The 14,308-nt window shown below is 37.5% G+C and overlaps 1 protein-coding gene across 3 annotated transcripts in view; it reads left to right on the top strand.

Moving 5' to 3' along the window:
- The window catches only part of erbb4b (erb-b2 receptor tyrosine kinase 4b), a 367,114-nt gene that overhangs the window by 269,083 nt on the left and 83,723 nt on the right, over positions 1 to 14,308 (top strand). For all 3 annotated transcript variants that reach the window (XM_077216017.1, XM_077216016.1, XM_077216015.1), the window contains exons 6-10: positions 3,389 to 3,507; positions 5,522 to 5,663; positions 7,337 to 7,450; positions 9,789 to 9,915; positions 10,945 to 11,018. In XM_077216017.1, coding sequence (XP_077072132.1) covers positions 3,389 to 3,507; positions 5,522 to 5,663; positions 7,337 to 7,450; positions 9,789 to 9,915; positions 10,945 to 11,018 — 576 coding nt within the window. The remainder of the gene's footprint in view (positions 1 to 3,388; positions 3,508 to 5,521; positions 5,664 to 7,336; positions 7,451 to 9,788; positions 9,916 to 10,944; positions 11,019 to 14,308) is intronic.

Genomic DNA, 14,308 nt, shown 5'->3' with positions numbered 1-14,308 from the left:
TCATATTCTGTGATCGCAGAGTAATAGGCCTATGCATCTGTAAGGAAAAACTGTAGGATCTCCAACATTATTGGGTAATTATAGTTAATAGTTATAAGAATAAAGATAAGCATATGTGTATCAGACAATGAGATTATTTAATACAAAACGAAACCATCATTAACACAGTCCAGCATCAGACAACAACAGTGCTTCTGCATAATGTTCACACCAAACGGGTGTCGACACCTAAGGCAGGAAATGATCACAGACGTTCCAACAACGCACTGGTTCTATCACCTGCAGACACGTAATAATCTTCGGAAACACTACCACTTCGTCTGCCAGAAAATGTTACGCTCGTATCAGCTCTTCCGCCGTCATGTTCCCTTCCAACACCTCAAAACACTTAACATATATAGCCTATATTTACGGGGACGTGATTGGTTCGGAATGCATTTTCAATTTGCTCATTGAATTTTGCTATGTTCATTGCGGGACATTTAATGAAAATAAAATCGTAAGTGTCTTAACTGTGAGTGTAAATGCAATTAAAAAAAATAACATTGAAATGATAATTTTGCTACAGTTTTTGCTTGAACATGTTAAAATATCTAATCATTTCTGTAATACATTTTAATTTTGCAACTTATAAAGCGTTACAATATCTATTCAATTTACATATTAAAACTAGTGTATGAAACGGCAAATGTAAATCATATACTAGATTTTTCATTTTCATTTTCCACCAACCAATAATATTGTTGAATATTAAATTAAATGTCCCCAACAAAGCAAGACAAAAGCCAAAGGCAACAGTGGCAAGAATATCAAAAGTAGGCTTTTACACTGAAAACTCGACCTCCATATCAGTATCAGCCGATATATGTTCATTTATAATGTTATCGTTATCGGCCTGATAAGAAAATGTGGCCGATATATAAAAGCCAATAAATAATGTATTATTTCCTTCAGCTGAGACACTTCAGATGCGCTTGAAATATGATTGAAATCACTTTGAAAAAGGAAAATACATATCAGTGCAACATGTGCAGCGTGTTGTAATTGTAATTGTAATTCTTACAATTATTATGAGAACATTATAAGTGTGTGCTTGGGACGTGGATTTTAATGGTGAGACAAAATGTTCATATTGTTGCATCCATTACAAATGTAATGGAAAATGTAAATTTAAATACAGAAATGTATTGCCATTTTACATATTGCATTGTCATTTTGCATATTACATTTCAAATTGAATATTGCTACTCATATGCTTCCATATGTTTCTGCTACTGAATGAAAAATAAAAAAAGGTAATTGTGACTTTTTATCTCAGAATTTTAATTTTTTTTCTCACAATTGCAAGATATAAACGCGCTATAATATAAAGATATAAAGTCAGAATTGTTTGACTTAAACTCGCAATTGCAAGTCATAAAGTCAGAATTGCGTGATATAAACTCACAATTGTGAGAAAAAAAATCTGAACTGTGAGATAAAAAGTCGCTTGGAATATAAAAAAAACCTTCCAACTTTCGGATCATTCAGAATTATGTGCAGAGCAGCAGGTGCTATACAGAACCAGAACCAGAAACAGCTGAAGGTTTTGTGAACTTTTAAACACTTTAGTCTTACTGTATATTGTTAATTCTTCTGGTAATCATAACTGTCTGATAATGACTGTGTAGGCCATGTTTCTGATCTCACATCATTGATATGTAAACATGGATGATCAAATACGAATTTATTCATCTATCTCATGTCAGAAGTGCAGTTTTTTTTTGTAGTTTAGTTTCAATAAGTTCTCTTTTTGAAGGAAGTGATTTTGTAAGCAATGTGGCTTTGCATGAATATTTAAAAATCTAAATATTCAATTAGCATGAGATCATTAAAACTGCATGTATGAAAGTTATACTGGAAAAAGAAATAAATATTTGATGTAGTTTTAGATAGCATGTCACCCAGCTTGAAATTCTATGTCAACGTACCAAGATCCTTGTACATCTGAATCCTGTCATGCTTAGAGAGCCTAATGAACTCTTGATAAAGAATTAACGGGCATGTAAGAGGCTGTGTAGCGTGCAGTCAGCCCGAACAAGCATGCATATACAAATGCTGCTGTGGAAATCCAATTACACCCTTTTACAAGCACCTTGCTAGTAACACTCACACTTACATTTGTGTGGGGGCTAGTAGATCAATTTAAATGACAGTCTTTGTAGGATTTAAGTCTTTGTGATTGTGTAAGTTGTTGCATTCTAGAAGCATAACCCACTGGCCATTAGTGTAAACTGTATTCTACTATAGATAGTTCTCTCTTCAGGTCAACATTTGTGATGGCAGAGCAATTGTTTTAGGAGAATTTTAATTTAATACTTTTATTCAGCAAGGATGCGTTAAATTGATCCAAAGTAACAGTGAAGACATTTATAATGTTACAAAAGATTTCTATTTTAAATAAATGATGTTCTTTCGAACATTCTGTTCATCAAAAAATTGTGGGAAAAAGTATCACAGTTTCCACAAAAACAAAACAATTAAGCAGTACAGCTGTTTTCAACATTGATAATGGGAAGAAATGTTTCCAAATCAACGTATTAGAATGATTTCTGAAGGAACATGTGACACTGAACCGAAGCTGAAGGTGGACTGTGATGCTATTTTCTTCTGGAAACAAACTTTGCTGCATTTTCCTGTTATCTCTGTAAAGCTGCTTTGAAACAATCTGTTTTCGTTAAAAAGCACTATATAAATAAATGTGACTTGACTGAAGACTGGAGTAATGATGCTGAAAATTCAGCTTTGCCTTCACATAAATAAATTACATTTTTAAATATTATACAAATCAGTTATTTTAAATTGTAATAAGATTTTCAGAATATAATAAAAAAAAAAACATAGAGTACCTTAATAATATTTGATTCATTTAGATAATAACTCTATCACACCCATGAGTAAAGTTTTTTTTACTGTCCAAGAGTATAAGAGTTGCATAAGCCAAGCATCCGCATCTTCGTTTGCATCCTTATAGCGCATAAAGTTGGCCTTATTTCAGAAAGCTCCCTAAGCTCATTCAGCAGCTACACCAGAGATGTATTTGGCATGCCATATGGTAGGAATTACTGTGAATGTCTATATGCATTACTGTGAGTATAGATAGGAATAGGAAAGCAGCACTGCTCCATGTTCACCATCATTGAAGTTAAGAGACCACACATCACAACTTGTTCTCTCTGGCTAGAGCTCGGTTTACTCTTACTTAATACCACTCCTACTGTCATCTAGACAGCTGTGTAGTATGATTAGGCATTATGGTAAAGTGTTTGTTAACACAAATGCTACTTGTCATTAGAAAATGCGTTTTTCACGAACAGTTTCTGAACCTGTCACTCTGTTACTTTCTCAGTGACCAAAACGGTGTGTGCCGAGCAGTGTGATGGTCGCTGTTTTGGGCCGTATGTCAGTGACTGCTGCCATCGCGAGTGTGCTGGAGGCTGTTCAGGACCCAAGGACACAGACTGCTTTGTATGTCTTCAGTATTTTTGTAACACACACATACACCCAAGCATATTAGTGATTGCAGAATATAGTCGATAAGCTCTGCCACTAGTTGATGTTTTGACTCTGTGTCGACTAGTCACAGATCACATGACTAGAGTTTGTTCTATATTGTTCTATCTATATATAACTTTCTTTGTGCCTGTTCTGTATTTTTTCTGTACTTGCATTTCATAATCAATATATAAAAGTGTGGTTTCAAAGTCCACTAGCAAATTTGAGCTTTTGCATTCTTCTATTTTTATAGGGTTTTTATCAACACTAATTATATGATAAGCAAACAAATTTTTTTCTATTTGTTTTTGCTTAAATAACAGCAGTACTCAAGCTGCATGAACTTCACAAGTTTATATAAAACCTGATTATCATATTTTCCAGCAAGATTTGAGAATGATACAAAGACCTTATTGAGCTTCAAAGGAAGCAAGAACATTTGAACTTTTGTGCAAGTTAAGGTCCGTTCACACCAAGAGTAATGAGTAAGATAACTATAAAGATAGCTATAACAATAAATAAATAAACATCCACACCAATGCACAGTGGCATTTTGTTTATTATAAGCGCACACTGCAACTATGTCACCTGCCACTTTAAATGCTCAACTTCTTTAAAGCAGGATGGATTCTGATTGGCTGTCAGTGTTTTTATTATTTATCAGCTGGACAAAAATCGTTCTGAAGCGATTTCAATTATGTCATTCTTCTGTCATTGTTATAATTAGTTGTGTTGTGGACTTCCCTATTCTCATAGAATTAGAATGTTTTTTTAAACTTTATAGTTATTGTTATACTTGCCGTCATGTAAACGGGATTTTAAACATGGTCAAAATATCACAAATTCATTGTGTTGTGGAAATGTTGATGTACAATGTTAATTCTAAAATAGTTTTTATAGGTTTAAAATTACATTTTGAATCTCAGATTTGAATGTGGAATCAGACATTTAAACGTCACTGTGTTGATGCAGATTATGCAAGATGTGAAAATAGTGGGCATTGTGCTTTTAAGCATTGACTCACAAGTAGTCAACATCTTTTCCGGGTCGAAGAGAATCCCTAACTTCAAATTTTATCCTCTTAGATGTCTCAGCATGTAACCCCCACGCCCCCACAGCCCCCAAACACACACAAATACACAGACACATGCACACACACACATACACAGTCTGTCAGTCATCTATGGCCTTATCAGCATCCCATAAACCTGAAATTGTATAAGTTTTATGGTAACAGCGCCAGACCCATTCTGGCTCCCTCACCTTATCTTTGAGTTTTTGTTCAGCTGTGATATTCACTTCTTCAAAAGAGATCTATGTTGCCTACAGATGACTCGCTTTTGACCAGAAATCTCCCTATAGGAGACGTTCTTTGCACTGGAGATACCATTAAAATCTCATTTCCTCCCACAATGCTTTGCTGTGAATGAGAGGGGGGCCACACCTCTGGAGCTCTTTTGTTGAGTGTTGCCTGGGCAGATCCCGAATGTCTCTGACTGCTCCTCGCCTCTCCGGCCCTCAGAGAAAGCGATTTATCGCACCTCTCTGTTTTTTTAATTAGTTATCCTCAGCTGTAATCATTGATATTGTACTTCTCAATTGTTCCCTTTTAATTGAAAAAGTACTTTCACGGCATGCATTGGGATTTGGATCAATGCCTTCAATTTTTTTTCATCTCAGCAACTCTAAGACAGAAAACATATATTCTCACATGTTACTAAAGTCAATGTATAGAGCTTTTTCCATTCCTTTAGCCTGTTTGAATCATTATTTATTAGTAGCATTGCTGCCCTATATTGCTTTTATGTAGTATTGGTGTTGGTTGACATACTTTTTTGTGTGTTGAAGCTGATTTTGTGTTCCTACACATTCTTCTATTGCATAATTTACAAAAATGAGACTGTAAGAGTAGCAACACAAGATTGTGTCAGCTGTTTTATTAAATAAATGTGTATTGCTGTCAATAACCTTGTTTCCTTGTGTCCAGGCCTGCACTAACTTCAACGACAGCGGTGCATGTGTGACGCAATGCCCACAACCCTTCGTCTACAACCCAACCACGTTCCAGCTGGAGCACAACCCACGGGCCAAATACACATATGGAGCTTTCTGCGTCAAAAAGTGCCCACGTAAGACGGAGAGAATGAATTCAAACCTGTCTATGCTAACGCACACCATTCTAGCTGGATCTTTCACTCACATAAATGGATATCAGATGCCGTGTCTAGGCGCGTTCACAAGCGGGCATGTAAGCATGTTTCAGATTGAATGCAAATGAGGCGAATCGGCTGCACCTGAGTCCTCACGCTCCTCTGAGCCCCTGTTGAGGTGCGGCCCACATGAGAGCCCCAGGAGTGAGCCTATCTGATAAATCTCACTCAGCTTCTTGACCTCTGTTGACTTGAAGGAGGAAAGAAAGAAATAGAAAGAAAGAAAGAAAGAAAGAAAGAAAGAAAGAAAGAAAGAAAGAAAGAAAGAAAGAAAGAAAGAAAGAAAGAAAGAAAGAAGAAAGGGTCTACAGGGGGTCCACCAACTATTGTTTGATCTCAAAATAATTATTGTTCAAATATTAAAATATGCATTCAAAACGACATTAAGCTAACCCTCATGTTCTGTTGAGAATTAGTTTATTTTTATTTTTGATAAATTTTGATGTTGTTTTCTTTGCATTAATTTAATACGTTACTCTAACCTAATCAAATTCTAGTAGACAGATATTATTAAAAAATAATATCCACAAACAGTAATGCACCTCAATATGGGTCCCCAAACAGAAGAAAAACTTAATTTCAACCAATACTAAATGTATTATTTACCATCCCACATTTAAATGTATTAAGTGAAAATCAAAATGTGATCTATAACTACATTTTTAATGTTTTAATGGCTTTGCATTGTCAGCACCATAACAAAGTATGTACATGTACTATACGCATGCATACAATGCAACATATAAAACAGAGCTGAGTGTGATAGACCTGATAGAACAATAACGGAGATAGGAATCTTGTGTGTTTCTCATTGAAACGAGGACAGTTTCGAATGAACTGGCCTGACTTCTTTGAAGAGGAGAGAACAGAGAAAGAGAAAGTAACATCAAAATAATGGAAGAGAGTTTTGATAACAGTGGTTATAGGTGAGCACGAGTGTCATTATTCCCCCTTGCTGGGCAGCCACTGCTGCAGAATGAAGGGTTTGCACACTGACAGACGCCCAATCCAGTGCTCAGTCCACGATTAATGTTATTGTGCAATACTCAGAGACCCGTTCCATAACAAAAAAACGTCCTTTGCAGTTTGGACAAGACCTCTTCATTCAATGGCACATCTCTGAAATCCTCAGTTTGGTTGGGTTTCACGAGGCTGTCAAGTGAGGGTTGTGTTTTTACCCAGGGTTATTCGTTCTTCTGGTGTCACGTTAAATCTAATGCCACAGTAAGACTCAGAGATTCACGTTTAATGTAAGAGGTGAAGAGAGACGTCTGCACTTAAGTGCTCCATCTTCTTTTATCTGGCCCTTCGTGAGCCCTTTCTCCTCTCTAGTGATGGATGCCACGCTGCACTGTCGCCGCCGGAAATGGGCTCTTTCCACACACACACACACACACAGACACACACACACGCCACAGTCAGGGTACCCAGTGCGTTCGCGCGGATGTGTTAATGCTTTTTGTCTGAGAATGGATGTTTCATCTCTACCATTACAAAATGTCAATGGCTTTTTTCACAGAGATTGCTTAGAGTTTGTTCAGGGGCACACTGCAGTCTGACCGTTTGTTCTGCTTTTGTGTGTGGGGTGATAGATAACTTCGTGGTGGACCACAGCTCCTGTGTCAGAGCCTGTCCCAGCAACAAGATGGAGGTGGAGGAGAACAGGATCAAGATGTGCATTCCCTGCACTGATATCTGCCCTAAAGGTGATCACACACTTCATCAAAACTCACCAAAATTATTATTTTGCTATGATGATTGCCCCAAAACCAAAATTTCAGTTGTCAATGAAATTTCACAAACTGTGATAGCAAAGCAAAAACGCATTTTGATGGAAATCCTATTTCCTTAATTTATAACAGTATTATTTTAATATTACTTACATGCTATTTATTAATATTTTGAATTATCTTTTATAATTTAATTTTAGTTGAAGTTGTAGTCATTTTGGTATGGTTTTTGGCATTTATATAATTTTTTATTTATTTTTTATTTCAGTTTTAGTTTTAATAATTTTAGTACTTTAGCTTAAAAATTATAATATTTCACCATTTCAGATGTTTATTTAAGTTTAATAATATTTATATTGAATTTTATTTCATCTTTACTTCAGTTAAAAAAATATTTTTAATAGTTTTGGAGAACACCGTTTTTTACAAATTATGTAATTTGAAGGAGGGGGGTTGGGGGTAGTTATATAGTATTTCTTTTTTGCCCAACAAACATAAGGGTACAAACAAAAAAATCAAGTGCAAATACAAAAATAAGATGGTTCTTAATAATCACCATTTATTAAATGTATGAACACAGAAACCCCCTGTTAACAGGTTAATGTCACGTTTCCCATTCCATGACTAATAAAATAATCGCAATGTATTCTCTGTAAAAATGCGTAATCCGCAGGGTGATGGACACGGAGATGGGTAAAAAGGTTGGTGGCTACACATTCTGCAGAGCCGCGTCGCGTGTAGGACAACTCGAGGTATCGCACACCGGACGCGCACTTTCTCGGTTTATGGCCAGCAGTATTCTTATGTTTAAGGAGATTATGAAATTAAGATAATGTCTGTAGGCCTACTATGTTATGATTGTACAATTAAATACAATAGTTGCTGAGTCTGTGAGCCGATCACTTTACCTCAGTGCATCCATTAACTGAATGAATTGAGAATATCACCTGAAAATCCGATAACATCAGCAATTTTCATTCAAGCAGCTGATTTCTGTAAATTAATGTAAAACTAAATGTACATTGCAGCACAGGGTGAAGTCATTTACGATGATTTGCGACAAATATAATGTAAATTTGATATAAAACTATGTAAATGGCGCTCTGTGTCGCGGCAGGATTTTGAACAAGAGCCGTTGCTGGGAGCCGCAGACAGGCGCCGAATGGCACAATCGGTGTGAAAAAGAGAAAATGAAGAGAAAATGTGTTCGAATTTTAACGACGTGGCCCTGCGCTTCTCGTCCGGTGTGCCGCGCGACCCCCTTTAAAGTGCTGTTTTCTTTTGAGCCGAAGAACTCCCATTCAGGCGAGCTTACTTTTTTCGGGTGTGGACAGAGTGTTTCACTCTCTCGCTCAGACGGCGTTCTCCTCAGAGTAGCTGCGCGACCCGGGCTGCATCTTCTTTGATAGGTGTCAGCGGGGGCAATACAGCTGAGACTTCAAACAGGTACTCGAGCTGGAGTATTTACGTGTCATGTTATCATAACAGTCCTATTCATTTTAAACATCGTGGTTATCGCCGATACCGGTATACCGCCACACTCTAAATTAACACGATGTCGATATTTCATGCTTTGAATATCACGATTATCGTCAAACCCGGTATATTGCGACACCCCTAGATTGTAATATAGTAATATTGATATATATATATATATATATATATATATATATATATATATATATATATATATATATATATATATATATTTACTGCCGTTCAAAAAACTTCAAAACTTGTAATGCTTTTAAAAGAAGTCTCTTCTAATCACCAAGGGTGCATTTATTTGATTACAAAAATATACTGTATATATATATATATATATATATATATATATATATAATTATGTAAAATATAAATGTATATAATTATCTATTTATATCTATATATCTAATTTTTTCTCTTTGAAAACATAGAAAAGAAGCAATCAAATGCAAAATACAACTGGTAACAATGCTTAAAACTACATGGAACTACTGCTGCTATTCAAAGACTGTTATTGATACAGTCTTTGTTTATTGTATTTAGGAAAGTTCAGCCTTTCCAGTAAACAACCTACTTTGTCCATTATGCAGCGGTGTATTGTGACAAAACACTGCATCACAGTACATGTATTGTGCACCGTGAACTTTACAGCAGTAACAGTAATGTGTGAAGTATGGTATTTTGGTGGGAACCTTGCTAACCAATTTCTGAAGGGGTCAGTTGACCTGACATTAACCATTCATTAATTATTCTTTCTCTTCAAAGTTATCAAACATCACATGAAAGTTCTATCCATGAATTTGACAAAGTTGTCTGGTTTATGTAATAGCATGTGATGGGATTGGCACTGCCAGCCTTCAGACGTCTCAAACCGTCGACTCCAGCAACATTGACAGATTCATCAACTGCACCAAGATCAACGGAAATCTGGTGTTCCTCATCACAGGCATTAAAGGGTGAGAGTTGCTCCTTCAAGGCCTCTTTCAGCTCACTTCAGAGCCATTACACTCCGCTTTACAGCCGAATATCGAATATTGGATTGTCGGAAGCCATTTGACCTATGCTGCTTCTTTTTATCAGATAACATCAGCTTTAATGATGCAGGAGGGGATTCATGAAAGAAAAGCTCTTGAGAAACCATTCACATCATGACTGTGTAAAAAAAAACAGCAGTGGCTAGTTTAATAGCACACATTAAAAGTGCCGTTAACACACTTTGAGAGTTTAGACAGGCAAGCAAGACCTACGAGACCTTCTGCTGACTCTCAAGACGGCCGCAGTTAATGTGACTTTATATGAGAAATCTGCTGCCCCCTTTTTATATAAGTGCTGTGAAATATTTGATTGTCAGCTTGTCAAGAAGTCATTTGACCTCTGGTTGACCTGCTCCCTCCAGTGGTCTCTTTCTGATCCCACTGCGCCTGCTTGGCTGGCCCTTTAACCCCATACAGCTGACTCTGCTCTTAAAGAGCAATCCAGGGCCAGCAACCGCAGCATGCTGGGAAAACTCATGTGCACACATACACACATTCTGATAGGCATGCATATGACATCATCTCCACCACAAACTGTGCTATGGAGTGCGCATATTTCTTACACGTATTCCCACGTGCACACTCTCACACACGACGCGTCAGCAGGTGTTCTGGACACATCCTCCCTGAAGATCTCCAGCTCAGTGGTGCTATTAAAACCTGGTGTACTGCTCAATAGAACATTATAGGGCATGGAGACTTAAAAAAGATCTAGACAATTCAGCATACTGGGATGGATGTGGTCAGCAGACACTGGTTAAACGCTTTTATATTGATAATCTGCAATTATGGAACCTCTAATAACTTGATTTTTGCAAATGGCTTCTCACTGTTTGCTTTAAGAGCTTGTTACACGATCTGTGTACTCAAAATGCTAGGTTTTCCTTGATTTCTTAAAGAAATGAGTATGAGTTTGATGTGTATTTGCATTGATATTCGTGTGTGTTACAGGGACATATACCACAACATAGAGCCCTTGGATCCGGAGAAACTCAATGTGTTCCGCACCGTTCGAGAGATCACTGGTAAGTCATGTTGGTTTTATTTGGATTGGTCTTTTACATAATAATGATGATAATAAGATAACACGTATTGTTTTCAAGGCATCTTTGAGTAATGCATAGTGCCTTACAAACACAAATTGCGCAAGCCATAAATTACAAAGAACAAACCTTCGGAGGAACCAGCACTCAGCAGGGGGAGCCCATCCTCCTCTGGCAGGCACATATTTAAATAGATGCTATATGCTAATATAATAAATGAACCATTTTACCCAACATTTATGTATGCTTGTTAGAATATGTGCTGACACAAGCATTGCTAACTCAATCTCTGCTGAAATCAGTCAAGTTACGTTTACTGTGCACTTTGCATGAGGAGGGTTATTTGTTTAACACACTAAGGCCCTGCTTACACCTGGTATTAATATTAAGATGCATTTTGATCGGTTGGATCACAAGTATACGAGGGAGAAACATTCCCGTTTACAATCTATAATATTATCTTGTTTACACCTTCATTCGCAAGACTACTGCAAACGTTGTGAGTGCATTAGAAATCATCAATGGTGAGAGAACATTGTGCTTAGTACGTTTTTCATCTTCAAACCAAACTTCTCCAGCCGACAAAGTTTAAATCCAGTCTGGCTAGCGCGCTTCCCATAATCTTTACGCATTAGGTCATTAGGTGGAGAATTGGCTTTTGTGGCTGTTCGAACTCATTCGAACACGAGCGTCTACACTACAAAAGCAATCTGGTCTAATGCATTTTTGTCTACCTCTGGAAGTGGACAAGCTCAAAGCATGTTAAACCCCCTTTACACCTGTATTTACACCTGTATACACGTCGTCCACTTGTGATCCAATAATACCAGGTGTGAACAGGGCCTGAGAGAGTGTTCCAAACCAGACACTAATGAGGGTCCATTTCTGTTAGGTTGCTGCCTTATAAGATAACAGACAGTAGACAGCGAGGCAGCTTCCTACATTTTGGAAAAGAGCCATTAACTTATGCTTTCATAAATAAGGGCCTGTAAAATGAAAATAGCTGATTCAAATGCCCAGATTTCCATAATCCACCTGTTTTATTGGAGAGTTGCATCAAAAAGACATGAAACAAAGCACAGAGGAAGATCTAGTGTGTTTGTGGATTTGTAGATGTGTGTGTGAGATGTGTGAAACTGTGTGTGTGTTTGTACGAGTGTCCGTTTCTCTGTATCTCAGCGGGGAGGCCCTATATATGATGAATACATGATGAGGAAGATTTCTCCAACTGAAGAGAGCTTCCCAAAGGAGAGCAGAACTCATAAGAAACATGAAAGCAGTTGAAAACATCCCTCTCGCTCTCTCTCTCTCTCTCTCTCTCTCTCTCTCTCTCTCTCTCTCTCTCTCTCTCTCTCTCTCTCTCTCTCTCTCTCTCTCTCTCTCTCTCTCTCTCTCTCTCTCTCTCTCTCTCTTCCTTACACTCTTTACCTATCTCCCTCTCTCTTGCTGTGGTGACAGCAAAGAGGGCTCTCCACGTCAGTGAGGCATGCATGTCAGGCTGTCACATCTATATGCAGGTGGCCACAGTGTCTGACAGAACGTCTTCACTGGAAAGGTGTTATTTCTGCTCTGTGACCCCCAGCTTGAAGACTTTGACAGATCCAGAGGTGCCTGCTATATGTATTTCTTTACAGCGGGTTTTTAAATCGAATGTGTTTACTCCATTTGAATGAATTCAGTGTACAATTTGCATTTTACGCTTGAAGAATATCTAGCTGTGAGAAGTTGCTGCTGAAACGAAAGACCCTTCAGATGGCTATTATTTAATTTTTGTATGGTTGCATGGTCAGTATGACTCCCAGTAAACCCCAAACCCTGACTTGGATTAAACGAACATTTCACAGCCGCAGTCGAATGCTTCTCCACCAGTATTTGAAGATTTGGGGAAATCTATGGCTCATCCGGCACTGCCTTGAGCTCAAGCCCTCTGTGAATCATCTCTCAAGAGAGATGGACAGAAGAGGCTGACCTGATTCTGACTCTGGGCTTTAGGGAGGGGATAGCACTGGGACATAGAACTGTGGAAAATTATCAATATTTTCTGAGATAATATGTTTGCAACCTTTTCATGATAATATCAGAAAGTTTTCTCCAAAACGATTTATTTTCTCTGAAGTTAGTTTTTTCGACCAAACAGCCAGTGTTGTAAAGTAGATTCAGATTGTTTATTGGAAAAAGCAAAAAACACAGTACAAATATGGTTTAAAATATAGTTTTCCACACTATTTTTGTTAAATGATGATTTGAATGATGTTCAATATATATACTGTATATATATTCTGCATACTCCAAACGTTTGAACAGTTTTGTACTTTATATGCACCGATATAACAAATACTATATATATATATATAAACAGCCTACATACGGTATATTAAAGCAACAGAAATTTAAAGCATACATTATGAGTTATGACACAAAGATCTCCTAGCCTTAAGGATCATGTTGGCGCAGATCAAACTCGCTGGTGTCGGCAGCTGTATTTTGTGTTACTCAGACTCATTTGCAGCAGTTCCCCTTGTGATTCTTACATGCAATTCATTTGTGGGGCAGCATTACTCTCCTGATGTTTGTCTGGAGCTGACAAGTGTTCTCTGGGACCTCGTTAGCACTATTAGCATGATGAAGTCTCGCCTCCACACGTAAAAAATAAACAGATTACAACACAGACAGGCAAGCGGCCCACTCTCAAGGCACTGCAGACACACTCTCTTAGACTTCCCATCGCACAGTTTTGTCATTAAGGCAATTAGTGTCAGCAGACACCACGCTAACGACACCTCACTGAGGCACTTCCTCTAATCTACTTCCACAACCTTAGACCAGCTGCGGAAAAATGCAAACGCTGAAGCGTTTAACCCCATTTCAGCTTAGAAATTATCGATTTCTAAGAGTGAAAATCATGAAATTTTAGGCACATTTTTGCAGGTTTTGCATTAATAATAAACAGTCTGGCAACAATGTCAGTGGAGCTCAATTAATGTCAGATTTAGATGATTTATGATTTATTGATGGCATTTCTCCCTCCTCCAGAAAACCATCACTAGAGGCAAATGTCTTAATCAAATGGCTGCATTAATATTTACTGTAATCTTTTCCGGTAGACATGTCAATGAGTGTGGAATCCAAACGTTTGAATCCAAAATTTTAACGAAGCACAACAAAGCAGTCCAGGAATGATAACTACAAGTTACGGCCGAGAGATATGACCATAAACTCTCAGCAGTAATAATAATTATAGTAGTCTCTTAACACAAGACCGCTATTGCTCA

Source organism: Siphateles boraxobius, unplaced genomic scaffold (assembly GCF_051911475.1).
Source record: "Siphateles boraxobius isolate OS27281-9 unplaced genomic scaffold, OSU_SipBor_1 7, whole genome shotgun sequence".
Classification (NCBI taxonomy): Eukaryota; Metazoa; Chordata; class Actinopteri; order Cypriniformes; family Leuciscidae; genus Siphateles; species Siphateles boraxobius.
The sequence above is the reverse complement of the archived record's forward strand: the minus strand, read 5'-3'. Positions and strand labels throughout refer to the sequence as shown.